General features: G+C 50.7%; 2 protein-coding genes across 3 annotated transcripts in view; both read left to right on the top strand.

The window, feature by feature from the left end:
- The first annotated feature begins 422 nt into the window (after positions 1–422).
- LOC123579314 (agouti related neuropeptide) lies at positions 423–3,293 on the top strand. Of its 2 annotated transcripts, XM_045443150.1 has the most exons (5): positions 423–1,069; positions 2,142–2,307; positions 2,428–2,560; positions 2,745–2,830; positions 3,050–3,293. In XM_045443150.1, the coding sequence occupies exons 3-5, from the start codon at positions 2,431–2,433 to the stop codon at positions 3,230–3,232; spliced, it is 399 nt and encodes a 132-aa protein (XP_045299106.1). In that variant the 5' UTR covers positions 423–1,069; positions 2,142–2,307; positions 2,428–2,430; the 3' UTR covers positions 3,233–3,293. The 2 variants fall into 2 exon arrangements, with proteins under 2 accessions (XP_045299106.1, XP_045299104.1); XM_045443148.1 differs by lacking the exon at positions 423–1,069 and having other exon boundaries at positions 1,534–2,307.
- A 680-nt stretch (positions 3,294–3,973) lies between these two features.
- Positions 3,974–25,262, top strand: part of ATP6V0D1 (ATPase H+ transporting V0 subunit d1) — a 39,757-nt gene continuing 18,468 nt past the window's right edge. Inside the window, exon 1 of the mRNA XM_045443147.1 lies at positions 3,974–4,229. Within this exon, the coding sequence (XP_045299103.1) occupies positions 4,100–4,229 (130 nt within the window). The 5' untranslated portion in view covers positions 3,974–4,099. The remainder of the gene's footprint in view (positions 4,230–25,262) is intronic.

The following is a 25,262-nucleotide window of genomic DNA, read 5'->3' as shown; positions in this document are numbered from 1 at the left end:
ATTTTTTCCTATTCTTAATTAATACACAAGGGTAACAGTAATAGGTTAGCGAAGCCCATGTACTCATCACCCAATTTCAACAAATTATCAACTTGTGAAAAATTTGGTTTCATCTATATTGTATCTTGCTATTTCCCCCTACCTTCGACTATTTCATAACATTTTATCAGTAAATACTTCATTATGTTTCTCTAAAAGATAATAGTACTTTAAAAAATGGTATTGTAACCACAATACCATTATCACAGCTAAAAAAAATTAACAATTATTCCTTAACATCATCCAATGTCCAATGTTTATAATTCTCTCATCACTCTACTGTGTTTTGATGGTTGTTTTTCTCAACTGTCTCCCCCATTGGACCTGACTAGAGACCTGGGATGCCCTTAGGATTGCTTCAGTCCTTGTCCATCACTGTCCATGTCTTCACCTGCACACATCCAGGTGAAGACAGTCATCGCTCTATAGATGAGCAAAGACACTGAGGGGTGACCAACCTCCCCCTGTTACCCCCTGGAACAGGAAGAACTATTCTCAGCATGGATGCTGATCAGGCTCAGACAAGTGCTCACAGCCCTTACCTCAACTCATCTAGGGCACCTTTCCCAAATCCACATGCAGTCCCTGCTCCCCACCACCAGCTCTTCAGCCACAATCTCCAAGGATGGGGCCAGGGGACAAGGTTTGGGGAATGTGCTTCAGGTATGTTTCATGCATTGCCCTTCTTGAGCTCCAAGTGGTCCCACCAAGATGGGGGCCTGATCTTGGTGCCTGATACCACTCTGAGAAGAGAAAGCCCTGGGGTAGACGACTGTGCCTAGCTGTAGCCTCTGGGAAATAAAGGTCAATGTCCGTTGCCAGGGAGTCCCCGACACCAGGTGTACTTTATGACAGAGTCACCAAAATAGCCAGTAGCATTGTCAGGGGGAGAAACGGGGTTGGCCCTTTGCTGGATTATCCAGGGACCAGCTCTTCATTGAGGCTTTCCCTCACTTCCTAGCCTCCTCGCTCTGGGCAGTAGTATGTGAGTCTCCGAGCTCCTAGGACTGTTACCTTGTGTCAACCACAAGTGAGCCCAGTGCCAGCCCGATCCCAGAATAGACATCAGTGCCCATCTGTGAAAGGAGCTGCCACAGCCCCACCATCTGCAGAGGGGTGCCTCCCCATGCAACCAAACCCCAAGAGTGATTGTTGGTGCCGAAGGCCAAAGGCTGTCAGCTGATAATATATGGTTTACACCCGCTGTTGGGAGGACTTCCTCAGGCTTCATCCTGGGCAGAATAGCCTGCGTGAACCCAGATGGCAAACCCCAAGAGCCTCTCCATCCTCCTACTGGCCCAGACCAGCTGTTTGTACAGTGAGGCCTTAAAGGTGATTCAGCCTGTACCCCTTTCCCTGATGGGCAAGTGTATGTTAGAGGCCTCCAGAGGGGAGAGGGAAAGCAGAGGCAGGTGGGGTCCTTTGTGTTCTACCATCTTCACAAATGGGCAGTCCTCACCCAGGCCTCATGCTGATGAGACCAGGCGTGGGCACAGGCCTGACAAAGCAGGGCGGAAAGGAACAGCCATTAGCACTAATGAGACAGGCGGCCTGAAAGCTTTTTACTTTGAAGCTGCTCGCCCACCCAGGGAACAGTCCGTTCTGCCTCCTTGGCTTCCAGGAACCCCAGGCGGAAAAGGGTTTGGGAGAAGAAGCAAGGGTGGGGGTCTTGGAGAAGCTTGGAGGGACACGGGGGTGGGGGGGGAGGACCAGGAATGGAGGCAAGAGGGCCTGGTTTTGGCTAAGTGGACTTCTCCCCTCCTTTTTCCCTCCAAAAAACCCCCAGGGTTTAGGTCTGCACCCCACTCTGGCCACTGGCCCATCACCCTCTTCAATGCCCTTGACCAAAATTCCTGGAAGCAAAGGAAACAACATGCCACACAGGGTCTGAGTGAGCATCTCCGGGGCCACAAATTAAATTAAGTTCTCAGGGCTGCCTGCCTTGTTATTGCTAATGGCTCCATCCTGTCCAACCTCCCCATCCCTACCCAGGTCCCTGTCCTGCAGAAATTTGGGGGTTCTGGGCACCCTCTCTTGTTCCCAAACTTTGATTAGCACCTGGGGACCTCACCAAAAATTAGAGCTGGGCACCCCTCTTACAGAGCACCCAAAAACCCAGGTGTAGGGAGAGAGGCCTGAGCTATGCCCCCACCTTCATGCCCTGGCTGAAGGCAGCAGTCACGTGTGGGGCCTTCATTAGACCCTGACATATAAGCTGTGGGCTCAGGGTGGCCAGAAACTCTGCAGGCAAGGATCCAGCAAGCAGAGGTAAGTCCTCCGGTTGGGCAGAGACTCCTGCTCTTTGGGAGGTCTCTCTCTGGGGTAGGGCACCTGGAGGGTGCATCAAGGATGAGGAAGGACTAAGTGGTGGGTCTTCCTGATGGTCAGGTCATGCTGACTGCAGTGCTGCTGAGCTGGGCCCTGCTGCTGACACTACCCCCTATGCAGGAAGCTCAGAGGGGCTGGGCCCCTCTGGAAGGCATCAGAAGGCCTGACCAGGCCCTGTTCCCAGAGCTGCCAGGTCAGTATGGGCAGGGGTGGAGCTGGGTGGAGCCTGGATATCTCTGGCCACAAATTATCCTGCTTGGTATGAGCCCTCCTTCCCCCTTTCCCATCCCAGACCTGGGAGGTGGGTGTTTTGTGCATGGGGGGGGGGGGGGTGCGAGGAGGCGGGCAGGGCTCTGGCCTCACATCATCTGTTCCAGGCCTGGGCCAGCAGCCTCCACTGAAACGGACAAGCGCAGAACAGTCCATAGAAGCTCTGCTACAGGAGGCTGAGGCCTTGACAGAGGTAATTGCTCAGGGAAAGGGGTGAGGCCACAGACCTTGGGAGGGGACATCAGGCAAACAATCATCCCCACTCTCCACCTCATGACACCCTCACCTGAGGTGATACTGCAGACCATTCTCTCCATGCTCCACTGCCATCCAGCCTGGACTGAGGTAGGTGAGATCCCTGCACCTGCCTTTGGAGGCCCATGGCTACATTCCTGCTCCCCAACTCCTGTAGGTACTAGATCCGGAGGGCCGCGAGCCACGCTCCCCGCGACGCTGTGTAAGGCTGCAGGAGTCCTGTCTGGGACACCAGGTATCGTGTTGCGACCCATGTGCCACATGCTACTGCCGTTTCTTCAACGCCTTCTGCTATTGCCGCAAGCTGGGTACTGCCACGATCCCCTGCAGCCGTACCTAGTGGGCCGACGCGGGGTCGAGGCTGGACAGGGGTAGCGAATAAAGGTTGGGACCAACCCCAAGGCTGTGGCGTTATTTCGAACGTGGCCGTCGGAGGAGGGAGGTCATGGAAGTCACAGCAGGGGTGGGGTTGCCGCCAAGCCAAGAAACCACACACACACACCTACCGCAGGGTCTAGGTTACCATCATCTGAATCACTTACATGCATGCTTTCATGGTGCCAGGCACAGCTGGGGAGCCAGAGAAGGGCCGGGCTCCAGCCTTCCATAATCTTGTACAATAAATGCGGGTGCAGCGCGCGGTGCACATAGGGGCTGTAACTCCAGGCTGGCCAGTAAGCATTAGGCTCTAGGGTCGGCTTGCAGCTAACTGGACGTGCGACCCCAGCGAAGCCTGCCTTCTCCCCCAGCCGCCAACCGTAGTTCCTTTCGGGTAAGACTGACTCAACAGTCTGGAATATTTCCAAGCATAAGAACCACCTCTCACTCCCATCTTAACTCCTCCTGCCTCTTAGTGCCAGGTCTACCAGACCCTGGAAAGCTAGAGGGCCCACTCGAATCCTCGCGGCCACGTGCGCCACCACGCGGCCGGCCTCCGACACTCCAAGCAGGTCAAGCCCCGACGCGAGAGGCAAGCCAACCCTAGCCGCGCAGGCGCCAGAGGGCCCACACTTGCGTAATGCTTTCGTATGAAACCACCCGGAAGTCGGGCGCCACTAGGGCTCCGCCCCATTGTGGTCACGTGATACGTTCGCTCGTCACCTGACCTGCTTGACAGTCCGCTGCTGGCGCTGCGTCAGCTGATCTTGGAATCGTGCTGTCTGCCGGCCGATCGGGGTTCTCCGGTCTCGCCGCCCGCGCCGCAGCCATGTCGTTCTTCCCGGAGCTTTACTTCAACGTGGACAATGGCTACTTGGAGGGACTGGTGCGCGGCTTGAAGGCCGGGGTGCTCAGCCAGGCGGACTACCTCAACCTGGTGCAGTGCGAGACGCTCGAGGGTGAGCCGCGGGGCCGGACGGCTGGGCCTTGAAAGGCCGGCAAGACTAGCCCAGGCCTCAGGGTTCCGAGATCTGGGCGGGGAAGCCGAAGGCGGGGGTTCTCGAAGGGCCTAAGTGGTCTCGCTGGGAATCCAAGGGCCGATGGCGGGGGCCCCAGAAGGGAATCTGCCTCGACCTGCGGCTCCGCGCGGGCCCAAACGCAACCACGTCTTTAAAAAGGAAAAACAGTGGTTAGCCTCCGTTTGGGGCAGCCTCTTCCCCCTTATGCCTGCCGTGTAGTTTGGAAAAGAGGGTCTCTCGAGAGTGGTTGGTCGATGCGAGAGGTGTCCATCCAAACCTCTTTACTCTGACGTGGCCAGAGAACTGCCCCGTGGCAACGTTTAGGAAACCTAAGCGGAAAAGTCCTCCACTTCCCGCCTGACATACATCGAGGCATATTGGATCACTGTGTCTTAGTCCCGGTCGGCGGGGTGAGCCTTTCTGGGGAATCGCTGAGCCAACCTAGTGAGAGTTTCCTCCCATCCCCGAACCACTGGCTGTGCAGAGTCTTCTGAAGTCAGTGATTCGGAGAGCAAGAGGTGACCCTCCAAGTTCCTATATTTGTATTTGGCTAATAAATCCCACCTCCTCAGCAAGAAGGTTGCTCTTGGAACAAAAATTTTAAAAAGCACAAGAATGATGGGAAGATGAGTTCCCCTTTCTTCCACTCTCAACTGGTTTTGATTCCCCAAGGCACAGCTGCATCAGATTCACTGATTTAGAAGTGTCCCTGCATCCCCACTTTCCCAGGTGATAGTGAAGGGCATTGTGGCTGGGATGTAAGTTCTCATTCCTGATCCTCAAGAGATAGCCTTGAGCAGAGGTACTGCTGGCCCCATGGTTGATAGCTGGAGGGGGAAGATGATTTACCATCCCGAGACACTTTTCTCATCAAAAACTTATTGAGGTTAAAAGACAATTCAATTTTTAAAAATCAGCTATTGTTTATCTTGCAAACTAGACCAGCAAAGTGAAAATAAATATCTTTAAATTTTAAAACTTATTGAAATTAAAATACAATAATTGTGGACTTTGTGATTTTAACATAAATATACAAGAAAAGCTGTTTCTCTCCCTTTTGAGAGTGGTGGTGGGACAGAGAGGAGAGCATTTCAGGGTGCTGGGTTGTAGGGGCCTGCCAGCCACCTGATTTTCCTCCCTGGGAAAAGGAGGAGAAATGAGGGAGGCTGCCAGGGGCAGGGCCTGACATACAGTTGGCATTCAATGTGAGTTTTGTGGACTGGCTGGGACTGGAAGGAGATCATTCTTTGCTTAAATCCGAAGGTGAACACCATTGATTACCAACTGGCATTTGGCAAACTTGTTCTTTTCTAGGCTTTCCTCACTCATGCTTTTGCCTGTCCTTCCTCTTTGTGTAGAGCTTCTGGGGGCATTGGGTTCCCATCTTCCCAACAGCCCCTTCCACCATTATCCTCCATAAATGTGTTAGGGCATTCTTCCTGCAGCACTGCTCAGCACATGGCCTGCCTTGTGGCATACCATCTAGATCTTTAGGGTCTCATTCAAGGATTCCCTTGCTCTTCCATACATACTCCTCTCCCTCACACAAGCCATTCCACCCTGAGACTCTTGGTGCGTATGGTGTGATGGACCCCAGGGATGGACAAATTTGAGTTTGAATTCCAGCCCTGGTAATTACTGGATTACCGTAGACAAGTTATTTAACACCTCTGGGCCTTAGATTCTTCATCTGGTATATTATCATCAACTATTTCATAAGCTTTTACATGTGAACAAGCTTTTACATGTGAATATGAAGCCCAGCAACAAGCACAGAATATGTGCTAGATAAATGCTAGCTCTTGTTTCCACTACATTGCACCTGCCATTCCCTCTGTGTCCTTCTCATCTCCATGAAACCCAGTGATTCCCACTCTTCAAGGCCCAGCCCCAGTAGCACCCCATGTTAGAGCCTCTTTGTGGTCATGCTAGCCTAAAATGTTGTCCTCTACACCTAGTTACATTTCCTGTGGTTGTCTGTGCTCTTACCTAGAAGTTTCTCAACATTGAATTTGGGATTCTTGGGATCCTGTGTGTTGGAGATGCTCAAAACTTTCAGGGGCTGGGGATAACCAGAAGCAGGAGTGACCAGAAACCCCATTATCCTCTGCATAAAGTTCTTCTCTTCTTCTGAAGTTGATACCAGCGGACTTTGTTGCTGGGTGTTTTTGCCTTCCTATCTCCAGGGGAAAGAAGAGAGGGGAGGGGAGACTAACAAAGCTTTTGGTCCTTAGTGAGATCAGTAGGTGTGTCCTGAAGTGACGAGGTTTCCAAAGAATCTGCATCAGGTGTTGGACAGTTCCCAGAAGGCACAGGGCATTGGGCAGAGGGTAAGTGCATACCCTCCACCATACCCTAGCCTTCCTCCCTGGATTCCACTCCATCAGGGCCTCTGCTACTGATCTCTTCTGCTAGAACTCAGTCTCTTAGGACCTCTGAAGCTCATATGGTCTCCATTGTCCATCTTGCTTGATAGTCTATACTCAGAGGTAGGGGAAAGAACCCGGAGAGGTCCTATCTTTTTGGTGAACTTAGGGAGCAGAGTTGGTTGGTCTCAAAAGCACTTTTTAACTCTGAGTGTTTCTAGATATGTATAGAACCTTCTGGGAGCTGAGTCTTGTGCTGGGAATTTTGGGGAAGAGGAGGTGGGTCAGAGATACACAAAGAGAAATCATACAGTATTACTTTGAATGTTTTCATTTGTTCAGCATATACTTACAAAGCACATATTTTATGCCAGGTACTGTGATAGGGGCTGAGATATTTTGTGGCATGATATTCTCCTGACCTTCATAGTCTGGGGATGGAGGTCAGTGGGGGCAGGGGGAAGATATTAAGAGATCAGTATTGCATAGAAGTTACAAATGTAGTTTTACTACTTCATGGCTCTGTGGCCATGTAACATCTCTATCCAGAGTTTTATCATGTGTAAAATGGTATTAATAACGGCACCTACTTCATGGCCTGGTTATGAAGGTTAAACAAGATAATTCATATAAAGCCTTTAGCATGAACTTGGCACATGGTAAGTGCTGAGTCAGTGTGTTAGCTGCTGTTAATTGTTATTTTATTTTTTGAAAAGTTTTATTTATTTAAGTAATCTCTACATGCTGCATGAGGCTCGAACTCATGACCCTGAAATCAAGAGTCACATGCTCTTCTGACTGAGCCAGCTAAGTACCCCTGTTAATGATATTTTAAAGTGAAGTAAATATATAATTACATATTAAAGACAATACCCATGAAAGTGACAGTGGAGAAGTGATAGAGAATCACAAGGGAACTTTATTTAGAGAGTGTGGCGGCTTAAGGCCCTGCTGAGATAAGGATATTTGAGCTGAGATGTGAACAATGAGAAGGATCCAGCCATGCAGAGAGCTGGTGGGAAGAGCATTTCAGGCAGAGAGACCAGCATGTCAAGGCAGAAATTGTTGGGCCGGACAGAGGGACCAAAAGAAGCCCTGGGTGGCAGATTGTGGGGAACAAGGGTACAAATCTTTTGGGAACCCAGACCCTTGTTTTGAAAAACAGGCTTAGCCCAGGGGAGGAAGCCTCTGACTCCTTAGCATCGACTCTGGGAGCAGATACTGATGGTATGAAGCACCACCTTCCACAAAGGCCTGCCAAATTTTGGGTTGTATGATGTATTTCGGACGTTAGGAGCATATATAGTGTTCCTTCGATGTTCAAATGTTTGTTTGCTCATTCAAGAAACACTTCCTGAAGGCCTACTGTGTGCCAGCCCCTGGGCCATATAAACAAGCCAAGCAGCTATTTCAGGCATTATAATAGTTCTGAACCTGAACTCTTAGCTTTGACCCTGGGGTCAGCCTAAGAGCATTGGTGTTAATTTGTCTGTCTGGATGTGGGAAATTCAGGTGTGAGCGAGGCTCCAGTTCTGGCCTCTGGAGTTTCTCCCTTCCTCTTTTCTCTTTAAAACCATTTACTATGGATATTGTCAAACATCTACAAACTAGAAGGAATAGTAGAATGAACCCATAAGTAATAATCATAAACTGCAACAATGATCGATTCTTGTCATCATGACAGTTATCAATCTTGTTTCAATAATAGCTCTACTTCCTCCCTAACTCCTAAATTATTTTGCAGTAAATCCAAGACAACAAATCATTTCAGTTGTAAATATTTCAATATCTCTGAAAAAGGTCGTGACTGATTTTTTTTAAAACCCTGCAATACTATTATTCTTCCTGTAAAAGAAAAAATAATTTGTTAATATCATCTAATATCCATTTAGTGTTTGGATTTCTCTGGTTACCTCCGATTTTTTAAAAAAATTTTTAAGTGGGAGAGAGGCAGGAAGGAGTAGAGAGAGGGAGAGAGAATTCCAAGCAGCTCAGCGCTGTCAGCACAGAGCCCAACATGGAGCTTGAACCCACGAACCACGAGATCATGACCTGAGCTGAAGTTGGACACTTAACTGACTGAGCCACCCAGGTGCCCCCCAGGTGTTTGTGTTTATTTTAATATGATATGTTTCAGGGGCATCTGGGTGGCTCAGTTTGTTGAGCATCAAACTTCGGCTCAGGTCATGATCTCACAGTTCATGGGTTCGAGCCCTGCATGGGACTCTGCACTGGTGCGGAGCATGCTTGGGATTCTTGCTCTCTTCTCTCTCTCTCTGCCCCTCCCCTACTCATACTTTCTCTCTGTCTCAAAATAAATAAATAAACTTTGAAAAAAACATATGATTTTTTTCAGTCAGGATCCAAATATGATCCATACATTTTAACTGGTTGATGCTGTCTCAGGTCATTTATTCATTCATTTTAAATGTTTACTTATTTATTTTTAGAGAGAAAGTGTGTGCGAGTACAGGAGGGGCAGAGAGAGATGGAAAGAGAATCCCAAGTAGGCTCTGTGCTCTCAGTGCAGAGCCCGATATGGAGCTTGATCTCATGAACCGTGAGATCATGACCTGAGCCAAAATCAGGAGTCAGATGCTCAACCAGCTGAGCCACCCAGGCGCCCCTTAGGTCTTTTATTTAAAAAAATTTTTTTAAGTTTATTTATTTATTTTTGAGAGACACAGAGAGAGCAAGCAGGGGTGGGGCAGAGAGAGAGAGAGGGAGAGAGAGAATCCCAAGCAGGCTCTGCACTAACAGTGCAGAGCTAATGTGGGACTTGAACTCATAAACTGTGAAATCATGACCTGAGCTGAACCTGAGCTGAAACTAAGAGTCAGACACTTAACTGATTGAGCCACCCAGGAGCCTCAGGTCTTTTAATATATAGATTCTCTGTCTCTTATTTTTCCTTTTACTTATTAAAAAAAATTTTGTTTAATGTTTATTTTTCACACACACACACACACACACACACACACACACACACACACACAGTGTGAGCAAGGGAGGGGCACAGAAAAGGGAGACACAGAATTCAAAGCAGGCTCCAGGCTCTGAGCTGTCAGCACAGAGCCCAACCCGGGGCTTGAACTCACGAACCATGAAACCATGACCTGAGTCAAAGTCAGACACTTAAACGACTGAGCCACCCAGGCACCCCTCCTTTTACTTATTGAAGAAACTGGGTCATTTGATTTATGGATTTCCCCCTGCATCTCAGTTTTGCTGACTCCATCCTTGATGTGTTTATAATTGAACCTGTTCCTCTGTCCATGTTTTTCCTGTAAAATGGTAGTTAGATTTAGAGGCTTGATCAGATTGTAGTTCAGTTTTTTTGAAAAGAATATTTAGTAGGTGATTTTGTACTTCCATTGGGAGACACATAATATCTAGTTGTTTCTCTTTTTGTGACATAAGGAATCATGGACATTTATTGCCTAGAACCATTATTTTATTAGGTGTTACAAAATGGTGATTTTCTAATCCTATGTTTCCTTCTGCATTTGCTAGCTTGAATACTTCTATGATTGGAAACTTCTACTAATTTTAACCCTGAAATACAGTTTGTATAAGCAAGATAAGATAAATGCTTGGTTCTTTCCTGTATTTATCAATTTTCAAAATAATGAGTTGGTTCTCCAAAATCCTTCAAAGATGACTAATGAGGTTTGTTTGGTCTTTTTGTTTGTATAGTATCATAATGCACACATGGATTTTGATATTTTTTGTTGTCTTTCTATCTTTGTATTGATGCTTGAATTGTCCCTTGTCCAGTGGGAGCTTATTCAATAGGCTGTTGAGTCTTTTTTTTTTTTTTAAGTTTGTTTATTTTGAGAGAGAGTGCACATGTGCAAGTAGGGGAGGGACAGAGAGTGAGAAGGAGAGAGAGAGAGAGAGAGAGAGAGAGAGAGAGAGAGAGAATCCCAAACAGGCTCCACACTGAGAGTTCGGGGCTTGAACCCACTAACCGTGAGACCATGACTGGAACCAAAATTGAGAGTTGGTTGCCTAACCAACTGAGCCACCCAGGTGCCCCAGGCTGTCAAGTCTTTCTGACACAACCCTGTAGCCCTTGAGAGCTTTTCTTACTTCCGAGATGACAGTATGTTCAATTTTTTCTTTTTTGAGAGAGAGAGAGCGAGAGAGCACACGTGCGTGGGGAAGGGGCAGAGGGAAAGAGAGACTCTTAAACAGACTCTACATCCGGCATGAAGCCCAATCCGGGTCTCAATCTCACGACTGTGAGATCATAACCTGAGCTGAAATAAAGAGTCGGATGCTTAACCGACTGAGCCACCCAGGCACCCCACAGTATGTTCTAATTTTATCTCATACATTTCCTGACCCAGACCTACTGTCATCATTTCTTTTAGGATACCTGGTTCTTTTTTTTTTTTTTTTTTTTAATGTTTATTTATTTTTGACAGAGAGAGACAGAGCACGAGCTGGGGAGGGGCAGAGAGACAGGGAGACACAGAATCTGAAGCAGGCTCCAGGCTCTGAGCTGTCAGCACAGAGCCTGACGTGGGGCTCGAACTCACAGACCGTGAGATCATGACCTGAGCTGGAGTTGGACGCTCAACAAACTGAGCCACCCAGGTGCCCCAGATACCTGGTTCTTTTTATTGGAAAAAGGTATTTACATCAGAATGAGTCTAAGGAGTTCTCATTGCTACTGGGGTGGTCATTGTTTGCAGGATTTTTCTTTGGATTAGCTCTCTTCTTACTAGGAACTTGGAAAATAGAGAAAAGCATATGGCTAGCTAATGCAGTCACAATTCAGCTGATGGATGCCAGATGCCAGTTTTCTAATTTGGAATGGAGGCACCTAGGCCAGTCAGGCCATCTCCTTCTTCTTGTAAAGAGATATAATTAATATTCAGGAGGAGGAAAGCTAGTGAATTAGATACTCAGGGACCATAATTGAGAGTCCCTATGTATGATGTGCTGGCTGTCTTCTAGAACACTTTATCCCTCTTTGTTCTGAGTTCCTTGTCTTCATTACAACATCTCCTTCTGCATTTCAACATCTTTTCACAAGAGACAGTGTCTTATGGGAAGAAGAAAGCAATACTGTAGGCGGGGCTTGGCCAATCTCTAGTCACGTGAAACTGCAAATGCTAATGTAAGTGGTGTCTTCTGGGAGTGGCAAGTCGTGGTATGGCTAGGAGTGTGGCTGCAGAGTAAGACAGAGATCAGCTCTTGAAGGATTGCAAAAGCTGTAGAGGAAGTGCTTTGTCCTGAGTGAGGGATGGGCAGGTAAAACTATTGGACTTGTCCTTTAGAATGTGTCTGCAGTGTGCAAAGTGGATTGGAGGTGGGGGCCATACCAGAGGTGGGAAGAACAATTTGCAGAGTTTTGTAAGCAATACAGGTCAGAGATGATGACAGCTTGCCTTTGGCATTGGCAAGGATGATCGTGGGGGAATTTTAGGAAGAGGAATTGATAGGACTTGAGGGGTTGGATAAGGAACTGAGGAGGAAGGAAAAGTCAAAGCTGATGTCCTCATCTCTGGCATAGGCAGCTGTGTAGGTGGCAGAGTGAAATGATGGTGGGATGTAGAAAAGAAGTTTGGAGAAAGACTGAAAAGATGGGATTAAGGGGTCTGTGAGCCATTTGAGTGATGATGTGCAGGCTATTTTTGGTGTTCTGGAGTGAGTGTGAACTTGGAATACAGCCTTGGGAATCAGGGTAGTAGTGTGGCTGCTGTCTCCAAGAGACAGCATAGAGTCAGAAGAGGAGAGGCTCAAATGGGACCCTCCCCCAGGAAAGGGGTCCTTCCAGAAAGGTGAAAGGCATCCCCTAACAGGTGGGTAGCCCCCGCAGAGAACCTGAAAAAGAAACAGTGATGAATGCCAAATGTGGCCAAGAGATTGAAGTAAAGTCAGACAGCCTTCCACTTGGTTTTACCATTCAGAGGTCATGGTGACCTTTTTTTAGAGGTCATGGTGACCTTAATGAGAACAGAGGAGAGTGGGACTAGAAGGTGACAGCAGTGCATGGAGTGTATGGGCAGAGATAACATATGGACAGAGCAGAGCTCACTAGGGAACTAATCCCAGCTCAGCCGCTTACTGGCTTTGTGACCTTGGGCAAGTCATTTGTCCTCAGCTGTACTGTGGGAAATATTAATAGCATCTCTTTGAGACATGGGTGAAGTGTAAGTGCAGGGCCTGGTGCCAGGTGAACAGTTAGGGAAGCCAGCTGTTCCCACCATGGTCATTCCCTCCCATCACTCCTAGGAGACAGTTGCCACACTGGGCCTCTGAGTGGGTAAAGAAAACATGTCACACAGGTTTTGCCTGGGGGCAAGTGTGCCTGTCTAATGGACAGACAGCATCGAATATACAGTAGGCATAGGGTACATTTTAGTGGGACGGGAGCAGGTGGGGAATGACGGCTGAAAGGGTACAGGGTTTATTTTGAACGAAGTGTTCTAAAATTGATGGTGGTGATGATCACACAATTTTGTGAACATGCTAAGACTGATTGAATTATACACCTTAAATGGGAAAATTGTATAGCATATGAATTATATCTCAGTAAAGCTGTTATTTAAAAAAATCAGCAAGGCCAAGGAGGTGGGAAGAATAATGGTTCTAGCAGTCTCAGAAACATGAAACTTCATAGGGTGTCAGAGGAGTTTTAGGAACTGGGAAGAGAGAGTAGGACACACGTCAGGGATGTGCGTGGCTGAGTATGGATAGGTGCATCAGGCTGGTTCGTGAAAAAGCTTTGGGTGTCTTGGACACACAGTTCAGGAGGGATGTGTAAAAAGATAAAAAAAAAAAAGGGGAAGGTATAGAGATTCTTAGGGTTAGGGTCAAGGTCAATGTGTGGGAAATGTCTGTTTATAGTTTTGCCTGGAAATATTTTGTATATTGCATTTTGTTGGTCAAAGGAGACTGTATTGAATTATTGAAGTTAGAGGACCATTGTTTGGACAGGAAGACGAGCTTAGCTCAGTCCAAATTCCTCTGAGTCGGATGTGTTTTGAAGGAAGAGATAACACGGTCTTGACAGACCACTGGCCACAAGCAAGGGAGAGGAGCTCAGGGGCATTGGGAGAAGGCAATAACTCAGGAGTGTTTGCACTGCAGAATGAAGGGAACAAGCACCTGGAGTCTCTGAGCTATGAGGGCCTGGCCCCATATACACCTGAAGTGTTCCCCTCAGCGTTTGAGGATCCGTGTTGTCCCATGTCCCTAGGCAGTGGCGTCGCTGAGTGAAGAGACCCTTGATACCCAGTAATCGATGAGCTGGCACGGATCATTGGTGGGTCCTCCACCAGAGGAGGAGATGGTTTGGGGTATGGATAGGGTGGTGGAAGAGGAAGTGTTCTGTCTCAGATGTGCTGAGTTGGGAGAGTCTGAGGGAGGTGGCTGTGTGGGTCTGGAGCTCAGGGGAAGTAGCACTAAAGATACCAATCTGGAAGTCGTCAGTATGCTGGCTGGCTGGCAGCATTTCAGCCCACACTCGGCCATCTATTGGCTCGCAGCCAGGGCATGTCTCCCTTAGAAGCCCAGTGCTGCCTGTGAGTCCTGCCAGGAGGCTGGGGAACAGCCTTAAGGACAGGCCAAGTGGACACAAGTGTGGTCTGATGAGGACACCTGGCGTGGAGCCTAATTTGGCAAGTGGTGCAGGGAGAGCAACAGCCCGGGATTCCCCTTCTGATCCCTGACGTGCGTTCTGTTGCATGACTGGGCATGCTGGTGGTTTTGTTTTCTTTTTTTTTAATTCTAAAAGTAAAGTTGGTGGTAGTGTGACTCAGTGTGGACCTTTTGGGGGACAGGTTTTACCCACCTTGTTAAAACATGCCTGTATATGTTCTCTTGCGTCCCTATAGCCCCACTCACAGGATCGTGCCCCTCTAGTTTAGCACAGGATGCCATGTATAGAGGTGTTCACACCAGCCTTGGTGGTAACAGCAACCTGTTAGAACCAGCAGGATATTCATCGACAGGAGCGTGGTTAAATAAACCATGTTCTGTCCTTACCGTAGGATACTATGCCAAGTGTTGCAAAGCATGGAGTTCTATAAGGACTGATTTAGAAATATATTGTTAATGTGTTCCCATTTTAATAAGATATTATATGCACATGGAAAAGTATTGAGAAGCACAGATGCCAATTGGTCTAGAGTAGCAGCCTCTGGAGAGAGGGATCGGAGAGGCTAGGGAGGAACATGTGCATTTTTATTTTATGTACTCTTTGGATGTATTGCAGTGAACAAATATTTTATGATTTAAGACATCTGATAAAGGTATCTAAAATAAGGGAAATTAGAACATGTAAGTATGCAGAGAAGCTGTTCACACCCAACAGCCACCCAAGATGAGATCTCTGCTGGTGACCCTGGGCATTTGACATCCAGATTTTGGTTCATAGCCTTGTGGGGCTGCTCTGTGTCTTACGGAAACCCCTTTGGGCCCCTTCTCTTTACACCTGAAGACTCAGAGCCCAGATGGTAGTTGAGGGCTGGTGACCCGGGGCCCCTGGGTTTTTGTTTTGCTCACCTCTCTTTCAGCAGTTTTTCTCTTGCCTTCTTCACCTGCTCCACACCCCCCTTCTTGCTCTCTGTTCCCTGATTACATCTTGCACTTTGTATGTATGCACTGTAGCACAGGGACCTGCTAGCCCCTGTTTCACAAGCCCTGCCCCAGGGGTCGTGTCAAAACTTGCTCTGCTGGGCGAGAACACACTTTTTCATGGATTTACTCAGTGATTTCTCGGGCCTGGTTTCTGAAGTGGAGCCAGTGTCTGTACCCAAGACTAGGGCCTTTTGAGGTGGCGTCAGCATAGGCAAATGTAAGCCATCCAGGACTCTTGAAGATAGGCTTTCTGTGTGACCAGGGTTTCAGGATGGTAGAGAAGGAAAGGTCCCAACATCTTAGTTTAAATATTTTGCATAAAACCCTTCTGGAATGTATTAGTCTCCCCTTCCTTCTTTCTTAGTGGCACACACTGAGCAAGCTCACATCAGGGCTGTTAGATTTGAAATGAGATGTAAGGAACCTTTGTCCCTGAGTGCCCAATATGCTTCCAATAGTTTGGTCCCTGGCCCCCCTGTCGGACCTCCCACTCAGCTACCCTATTGTAGTCACTGTGCCTGCTACAGCACCCCAGCCCCTTTTACTGACTTGTAGCTGTTCTTGTGCTTTGGGTTCAGCGGTCAAACACACTCCAGGTTGTTGGAGGGTCTGCATCAAGAATAAATTGGGGCGCCTGGGTGGTGCAGTCGGTTAAGCGTCTAACTTCAGCCAGGTCACGATCTCGTGGTCCGTGAGTTCGAGCCCCGTGTCGGGCTCTGGGCTGATGGCTTGGAACCTGGAGCCTGTTTCCGATTCTGTGTCTCCCTCTCTCTCTGCCCCTCCCCCGTTCATGCTCTGTCTCTCTCTGTCCCAAAAAAAAATAAATAAACGTTGAAAAAAAAAAAAAAAGAATGAACAGGTGTGAGGACATGATGTAGTGGCCTCTCCTATAACTAATCTGTGCTTGCTTGGGGTCAGGAGCCTGGGCGTCTCCCTGGGTTGCTGGGACCTGAGGCAGGGCATCAGGCAGACCATGGCTTCCTTTCTGGCCAGCTGTGTGATGCTAAGCATGTGATTTAGCATCTCGAAGCTTATTTGCCCACTTGTAAAATGAAATCGCTTGTAGGCTGTGAGAATTCAATAGCACAATGCCTAGCCAGAGTGAATGCTCAGTAGATACTTATGTGATCAGATGGGTGACAGCTCATTATTTGTGCTGGCAGTGCTGGGCTTTGGTGTACAGGAGAGGAAAAGCTAAGGTCCCCATCTTGGAGGGGTGTGCCATGGCATAGATTGTCCTGTTTCTGGGTTATTGAGCACCTGCTTTTAAGTGTTTTTTATTTTTTTCATTTTTAAGAGATCGCTACACCCAACATGGAACTCAGACTCACAACCTTGAGATCAAGAGTTGACTGAGCCAGGCATGTGCCCCAGCACCTGCCTTTTTAAGATACAGCATTAGGCAGCAGAGGGGGTGGGGTGGGGTCGGGTAGAGAGCTGGATAAAGGGATTTGGAGACTTGGGAGGATCTGGCTGAGCTAGGAAACAAGCATAGGGGACTGAGGATGCCCAGACTTCCTCTCCAGTCTCTCCAGTCTTGCTCCTCGGCCAACCAATCCCTCATGACTAGAGTCAAGCGCACCTTGTCTCCATTCTGGCTTTCTCAGACTCCTGTCTACCTCGATTCTTTATGACACATTCCTATGTGGCTCTATGGGTGCCTGTAGCCTCCTCCCCCAGGGATTGCTGGCTGGGGGGGATTGGGACCAGAAGTCTGAGGCAGGGGTTTGATTGGTGGGGCATTGAGAGGGAAGAAGAGTGGAGCCCCTTGCTGTTTACAAAGCCATCCTCCCTGTGGCCACAAGGGGGTGTGCCAGGACCACTTGGCTGGTAGAGAGCCGGGGAGAGAGGTGTGGCTGGACTAGTGAGTCACCCAGGCTGCCTCTCCTCTGCTTTTCTGCACAGCACCTGCCTGTGGCCACTGTCCCTTGGGACTCTGTCCCGGGCCCTACTTCTCTCCCTCACCCAAGTCCCATTTGGCCTTCTCAGATTAAGTAGGACTCACGGCTAGGTGTCTTCTGTCTGTCCATTTCTTCCTGCTCTCACATCCTGGTGCCCCGGCTTCCTGGGTTGGAAAGGAGAGGCCAGGGGACATTCTCTGAGGCTCTCCACCTTCATGCTCAGTGCACAATGCTCCAGCCTTAACCGTCAGTCTGTCCTCATTTACCCCCACCTGGGTCATGCTGGCAGCTCTCAGTCAGAGTAGCAGAGGACAGTGTACTAGCCATGAACCAGGGGTCTTATAGGCCCCAAGCAGGAGTTTGAGGCTGCCTGGGGTCAGGGCCATATTTCCTCCCAGGAGCACCACTCTTCCCCAGGTGGCTTCCACTTTTGTCCTGCAACCCTGGTCCCTCCAGGAGAGGGAAAATTGATCCTCAGGACAGACTCCTCCCAACTTCCTTCAGCACTTTAGGACACATAGGTGTTCATGTGACACATATATAGGAGTGTGTGGGTAGAGTGACTCTGGGAGAGGTCCACACCAGGCACCCCAAACTCTGTAGACACTGTAGGTATGTTACAGTCACACTGGAAAGGGATTGTTATCAGGTGATTGACAACTCTCCCCTTTGCACCCCAATTTGGGGGATCTTTCCATTGACCTCCCTGGCTTCTGCCTCATTTAACACTTCTTGGCTGATTTTTTTTTTTAAATCTGTCCTGCACTGGAATATTCCTCCTCTTTTAGAGGCAGGAGGGTCAAGGCTCTGAAGGTCCAATTAGTAGGTTAGACTGCTCTTGTGTAGCCTGATATCTGCTCTACCTATCTGCATCTAGCACCCTGTAGCTTGAGAGCCTGGACTGGGGCTGCCCCCTAGTGAACTTGCGTGGTCCTGAGGAATGGGAGGCAAACTTGTGGCAGGGGAAAGGGGTATGTGGAGGAACGGCCCTGACTGGGTGCTGGGCACTGCTTTCCTGGCCAACTCTGGCCTGGCCCTGGGCACTTGCCCAGAATTTGTCTCTCCTTGGCTACTCAGGCAGCAGTTTTTTTCAGGCCTTAACCTCAGCTGAGGCTTTGCATTTGGCTAGTGGATGGGGCTTTCCCCTCTAAGGAGTCATCTTGGTGTCCTCACTGTTGCAACTCAGCCTTTCCTGCCTGGCCCTGCTCTGGTGGCTGCTTAGAGGCTCCACAAAGCCAGACATCCCCTGCACCTGCCGTTGGTTCTGCCAAGGCTGCTTCTTGGGTAGCCAGACCTCTAGGCTCACCCTAGGCCCTTGAGTGGCCCTCAGGGGCTGAGTTGTGGAGAGTCAATGTGACCTAGGTCTGACCAGGTAGACAGTTTCAGAGCTGGCCAACCCCCTGGAGGTAACCCTATTCAGCCCTCTTATTTTACCTGGGAAGTTGGGTCCAGGTGAGGGCCAAGGGTTTGCTTACAACCTCCTGACACCTGTCTTGGCTCCTCCTATCCAATCACTCTACATTCTTTGGTCCTTTCTTTCTTATTCCTGCATATGTTCGCTAAAGGATGCCTAAATCATGCCTCTGTGTGCCTGGCCCCCCATTCAGGAAGTGGTGGTCAGGTGAAAGAGGCCCTGCTTTTGAGGCCCCTCACCATTCTCCCAGGCCTTGCCATATGTCATCTAATGTAGACATTAAAGGGTTGGGAGTCAAGGAATGAGCTACAACACATGACCCAGCACACAGGGCCCTAAGGCTGCCAGGTCATGGGTGGTAGCTCATCCATCTTCACCACCCCCTTACCCTTTTAAGTTCCAAGGCAGATACCACATGACAAGGCCTGGGAGGAAGATGGGGTCCCCCTTTTCTATTGGCCCAGGCTCCATGCCTCACTGTCACCCCCATTCCTCCATTGGCTTCTGTCATTTAAACCTAGCCTCTGCTGTGAGGCTCCCTGAGCAGGTGCCCACCTATCCCAGGGCTGGCCCAAATCCACACACTGATCATGCTCAGTCTGGCATGTTACTGCTTACCCTGTACATGTCCTGCCAGGTCCTTGAGCAGGTTGGGTAAATGGGTGTGAGGGTGCTATCCAGGACCAGCCTGGATGCTTACTGCTCCTGCCACTTCCTGCCTGGCCTAAGCTTCTTGGCTCTGCTGGTCATGGGTATAAAATGGGTCAACTCTGCTTCTGGCCTGGGCTGTTTCCAGTTTCTATGAGCTGCAATAAATGCAACTTTGTGCTAAGAGCAGCATGGCTTATAGCCCCAAATGAGGTTTGATCCAGTGAGCCCATCCGTAGGGCCTAAGTCTCAGCAAAACGACTATTTCCATAGCTTTGGCTCTAAGCACCGCGGAGCTGGCAGGATACTCCAGCCTGACCTGACTTAATCTCACTGTGAACAGTAGCCGCTGGGGGCCCTAAACCTGCCCTTCCCCCATCCGAGGGAGTCTCAGCTTTTCTTAGCATCCTTCCTCCAGAGGCCCATGCTTCTAGAACAGAAGCCCAGCATCAAAGGCTGACAGGATCACTCAGGCAGTACAGGCCAGTGGGCCCTGGGAACCAGACATGGGCATGGGCCGGCTTTTGAGCAAGCTCAGTGCCACAGCTGGCCCTCTCTGGGCTGCCTGGCCCCTGGCCATGCCAGACCACTTTACCTCTCTCACTCACACCCAAGCAAACTTAACATCTTTGGTAAAATGAAAAGAAGCTCTTCCTTGCAGGCCCAGATCCACTGCCACCTGCAGGTTCTACAACTGTGGTGGCAAGCCTGGAGAAGAGCTTGCTCAAGGTCAAAGTGCAGGGCAGCTGCAGAGGTGTGGCCCCTGCCTCCCAGGGCAAGGCTGGGCCGCTTGGTTCTCAGGCTGGGCTGTGGCAGGGGAACACAGGCAAGCTGCCTTCCAAGCCCTGTGTCTCCTGGGACATGCCAGTCCCAATGGAGCCTTAGGGCCTGGGTGGGGATGTTCTGGTGAGGGGATATCCAGGTGGATCTCCGCTCAGAGGAGAGTTACTTGGAACTTGCCCTGGGTGCAGCAATAACCAGTTTTGCCCCTCCCTTTGGCACATGGGGCTATCGCCTGCCTGGCACCCTCCTGACTGTCGGATAGGTGGACTTCCTCATGGGATGTGAGGGATGCTTTCATTCTCTCACCTCAAGGACAAGGTGTTCCTAAGAACTTAAGTGTAATTAAATGTGGCTCTACCACCACCTGCCACCTGTCTTAGAGCAGAGAGGAGGGTGGTAAACCTGGGTCGGACATCCTGCTGCCTCCTGGACATGGGGAGTGACACGCTCATTTGATCCCTGTATCTGATATGCTGGCAAGTAGTGCCACGGGTCCCTAGTGTCAGCTGGACCACCTCTGTGGATCAGTCCCATCCCCCTCCATGAAAGCCTCACCTCTCTGAAAGGCCTCCAGCATGAAACGAAATGCTGGTCCAGGGACCGAGGAAGGAGAACTCACTGTCCTTTCCCTGCAGGGGCTCTGCTTCACGCCAGCTGAAACTCAGTAACTTGCATGTGGCCATGCCAGCAGCGGACTCCAGGTTCTTCCCGAGACTGCTGGCCCGCCAGCCTGGGGGCTTCCCACGGAGCAGGAGCTGCCCTTGGCTGCGCCACCTCCTGCCTGCTCACCAGGCCCTCAGGGCAGCAGCTCAGGGTGTGGTGGATGGTGCAGAGTTGGGTCCTAGCCTCTGTCCACATCCATGGGGCTGCCCAGAACTCTATGTGATCTTGCTGGTAGGTGAAGTGAGACCTGAGCTTGGGGACAGGAGTCCCAGATTTTGAGTCAGCTCTGTTGCTCCTTCAGCAGAACAGGACCTGTGTGTTTGCATGCCCATGCTGCACAAGACCCCCCATAACCTTTACAGTGGGGAGGAGAACATGCCAGAGGGGAAGGATTGGGACAAACCAGGAAGAGGAAGGGCAGGGGCATTCTGTGGAGTATTGAATAGGACAGCCTGAGCAGTAGGCTGGAGACGAGAACACATACCACCTGACTGGGGCTGAGGGTCGTGGTTGGGAAGCTCTGGGTGGGATCCTCTCTGCCAGGAGAGATGGAGTATGGTATTCTGTGCTCAGTTCTTTTTTTTTTTTTTTTTTTAATTTTTTTTTTCAACGTTTGTTTATTTTTGGGACAGAGAGAGAGAGAGAGAGACAGAGCATGAACGGGGGAGGGGCAGAGAAAGAGGGAGACACAGAATCGGAAACAGGATCCAGGCTCTGAGCCATCAGCCCAGAGCCCGACGCGGGGCTCGAACTCACGGACCGCGAGATCGTGACCTGGCTGAAGTCGGACGCTTAACCGACTGCGCCACCCAGGCACCCCTTCTGTGCTCAGTTCTAATACTGCCTCTGTTCGGTGTCTGTCACGCGTGCCCTGGAAGGCTGGCACTGCATAGCCTTTCACCAGGTGACCAGCCAAGAGCCTGGATCCAGTGGGATCCACAAGCTGCTCAGAGCCAAGCTGCAAAACAGGATTTGAAGCCAGGTCACTGTAGCTCCAAAGCCCAGGTTCTCACTCCCCTACCCCACTCAGCCACCTAAGGAGTGATGTCTTAAAACCAGTGATCTGACAAAATTAGGCTGCAGAGGGGGCACAGGGGGCAGGGGCTGTGGCACGCACCAGCTGCTGGATAATGGGTAGACCTGTACTGGTGAGCAAGAGACTATGGACATGTCAGTTGGTGGGGAGGTGGACAGTGACAGGCTTCTGGATGTCTGGATGGGGAATGGCAGGCAGCACCTGAGGGAGCAGAGGAAGAATAGACATTTGATAGGACGTGTTGGAACTCAGGACTAATCAGCTGATGTTATGTGAAGTTTGCGGGGGGCCTGTGACAGACCCTGGCAGAGGTCTGGGGGCAAAAAGGATGCTTAGTTTATGCTGCAGCCCCAGGTAAACTCAGGGTTAATGGTTTCCATGTTGGGAGTTCCAGCTGTGATGCTCTGACCCTGAAGAGCCAGCCAGCCAGTGCACACATCTGCTTTGGAGCTGATATGAAGAAGAGGTCTCACCCACCCCTAGAGCCTGGGGAGGAGACTCAGGCACAGCACATTTGCTGAGGCGGGGCTGTGGCTCCATTGGGCCACCAGCCTGGCCATCTATCCACATCTGTCCATCTGTCTGAGTTTGCCTGCTTTGAGCCTTGGAAGTTGCAGCCTTAGGGAGCCTTTGGTGCAGAGCAAGCATTGGAGGTAGGACCCACGTTCAGTCTCTTCAAAGTAGACCCCTCACCTGGACAGAGGGGAGTGGTAGAACAATCTCTGAGGCTCCATCACCCTAGAAGGGAGTGGCAGGGTGGGCATGCTGGGCTCTAGGGAGCATATTTGCACATCTGGTTTTACTCAGCGGTCCTCAATTCCTGAAAACCCCTGAGCTCCCCAGGAGAGCATCGTTGAGTGACCTCTGGAAAAGCAGAAGTGAAGTCTGGGAACACACTGTCCTCTCACACTATGCCGTGGCCAGCTGGCCAGCAGGGCCCCTCCGTGGGCCATGAGGCCGTGGGTGAGTCTAGAGCAGGGGGCCGCCCCGCCTAGTGTACTGTGCCAGGAGCTGCCTCTGTGCCTGCTGGGCCCCTGGGGCAATGTGGGACTAACCCCTGGCATGGGCCAAGACCCTCCCTTCCTGCCTCCCTGGAGCCCTTGGGGAGGGACTCTAGAGGCTTGGGGGCTGGAGAGGCCATGTGCTGCCTGTCCCTGGGAGTCCTAGAGGGGCTGAAAGATCACTTTCAGGGCTGGCAGGATCTGGGAAGGGTTTCAGGAAGTGGATGGGGAATAGGGCTGCCCAGCTGCCACCTCTCCAGGCCTGGCTGGGACTGGCTGCCAAGCCCACACTTTGGCCCACACAGAGAAGAGAGTGCTGCTGATCAGGCTAGCGGTCCCCATGCCTTCTTGCTAATCAGGGGTTGGGTGGTAATCTGAGGTGCCATCTGGGGCCAGGACTCTGCTGCTGAGAGGTTCTGGCCTTAAAGACGTAGACTGAGGGACAGGCAGAGGGTGGAAGGACAGGGAAACTATGGAGCCAGCTTGATTGTGGTGCGCCCCATGAAGCCCTGAGGGAACAGCCATGCTGGATGGGTGTGGAGCTGCAGCCCAGGAGCCCTCAGATTGCTCAGCTGGACCCTGCTGGAGCCAGGGCAATGGTCTCGGACACAGGCAACCTCAAGGCTGACAGGGACACCCTGTGGAGGAGGGAGGGCAGAGGCCTCTCTAACTGGGCTTGAGGAATCAGCTCTGTTTCCTGTACTTCAGGGGCTTTTCCCTAGGGCATCCTGTAGACTTCCCTGAAACACTTGTTTGGAGCAGAGATCATAGACAGGTCACCCTACTCAAAGCATGGGACCAGTGGAGCAGAGAGTCGAGGGCTGAGGCTGAGGTGGTGCTAGGGTTGAGGGCATGGGACCTCACAGGCTGTGGGGAGGAGGCAGGGCTCTAGCTCTGAGGCCACAGAGGCCGCTGGGTAAAGGTGACAACATGTTGGGAGTTGGATGACTTCACTCTAGTGCTGGTGTGAGAATTGACTTGGGAGCAGGGAGTCAACATGTGGGGCAGGAGGCCAGCAAAAGGGTATCATGGTGGTGAGGAGGCCTGGATGGCGCCGGAAGATAAGAGTTGTGGGGAGAGTCATGGTAAGATCGGGACAGGTGACCCTGGGAAGCAGAGGAGGTATGGGAAGGTCCTGGGTGGGGTGAGGCATGCTGAGAAGCAAACCCAAGGCCCTCAGGGGAGGCTAGAGGCACTGGGAAACCAAGTTGGTGGGCTTCCTTTGAGGAGGGGTTTAGGTCAGACTGCAGAGAGAACTTCCTAATAGCGGCAGTATCTTCTTGGACATGAGAAATCAGCCTCTGAGGAAGTTTTTTGCTATGAGAGCTCCCAAGCTGGCCAGACATTCCTGGTGCCGGGCCACGGATGGGAGGATTTGGGGTAGACAGCTGGGCTTGTGGGTAGACTAGAGCGGTCCCCTGAGTGTGTGCTAACCAGAACACTGCTCATGCCTCAGCCCAGGCACGTCTGAAGCTCTCAGGGGCTGTCATTGAGGCTGTTAGGCTGCTCAGCTCAGGGCGCAGAGCAGAACTAGCTCCTGCCTTCCCAGAGCCCCTGGCGTCCTTGGCTGCCCTTGGGGCCTTGGCCAGGGCTGGGTGGCCTGGTCTCCCACAAAGCTCTCAACAAGTTCCAGGCTTCTCCTCCTGTGTTCAGATCCCACCCCCAGTCACACCCCCTTCTCTGCATCCCTCAGAGAGAGCAGGAAGCTGCTGGTGGTGGTGGGGTTCTAGCAGGCCTTGTCCCAGCTCTGAGGACTGTCTAAAGGGCTTGGGGCTGCCAGTAACTGGTTCTGGGCGCCAGGTTTCTTGAACAGGGTCAGAGCTGGTTCAGAAACCCTGTGTGGTCCAAGCAGAGAGATCGGCTAGCCTGCCTGCCTCCAAGTCGCCTTCTTGGCTGACAGGCTGTCCCCTCTCCCTGGGTCACAGGGAGACGCAGGGCTTGGCCAGGGAAAGTGGTCTGGAACGGCCCTTTGACATCATCCCTGGGGGCTTTTAAAAATGAGTTTCCTGGTAAGGAAGACTCCTTGGGCTTTGGGCAGGATTCTGGGTAGAGTCTCCCGGGTTTGCTCTGATCTCACAAACGCCAGCAGAAACCACCCACCCGTCTGTGTTCCAGCACTGCTGGGAGCCGTGGCTTCCCCAGATGCAGCGTCAGCAGAACGCAGCAGCCAAGGCACAGGGGTGTTTGCTTTAAGGCCTGTGCTAAGCCCCATGCATGCAAAGTGGGGTGGGGGTGTGCAAAGAAGAGCCCACCCCCAGCTTTGCTCCTCTCATTCGCATGAACGTGTTGCTGGCTTCTCTAAGAATAGCTGTTGCCACAAGTCATACCAGAGGTGCTTGTCCCTGAGTCATGACGTCAGGTGGACAGTGAGTGTCCAGGCTGTCTCCAGGTCATGTAAGGGACATATCCTGGCTTCTCTCACTCCTCTGCAACCTGCCCACTCTTCTAGGACTAGAGTCTGTCTAGGAAGCTGGGTCCATAACTGGGCCAAGGGCCTTGGGAGAATGTGGTCAAAGATGGTAGGGGAGGAGAGGAGGCCAGAGTTGGAGATGACAGAAACCACCAG

This window comes from Leopardus geoffroyi, chromosome E2, assembly GCF_018350155.1.
Source record: "Leopardus geoffroyi isolate Oge1 chromosome E2, O.geoffroyi_Oge1_pat1.0, whole genome shotgun sequence".
In the NCBI taxonomy this organism is placed as follows: Eukaryota; Metazoa; Chordata; class Mammalia; order Carnivora; family Felidae; genus Leopardus; species Leopardus geoffroyi.
This window is presented reverse-complemented; position numbering and strand designations above follow the sequence as displayed.

Coding starts and splice junctions, on each gene's coding strand:
- LOC123579314 (XM_045443150.1), top strand. CDS start 2,431: ATGCTGACTGCAGTGCTGCTGAGCTGGGCCCTGCTGCTGACACTACCC. Junction 2,561..2,744: donor CCTGTTCCCAGAGCTGCCAG/GTCAGTATGGGC, acceptor CATCTGTTCCAG/GCCTGGGCCAGCAGCCTCCA. Junction 2,831..3,049: donor AGGCTGAGGCCTTGACAGAG/GTAATTGCTCAG, acceptor CAACTCCTGTAG/GTACTAGATCCGGAGGGCCG.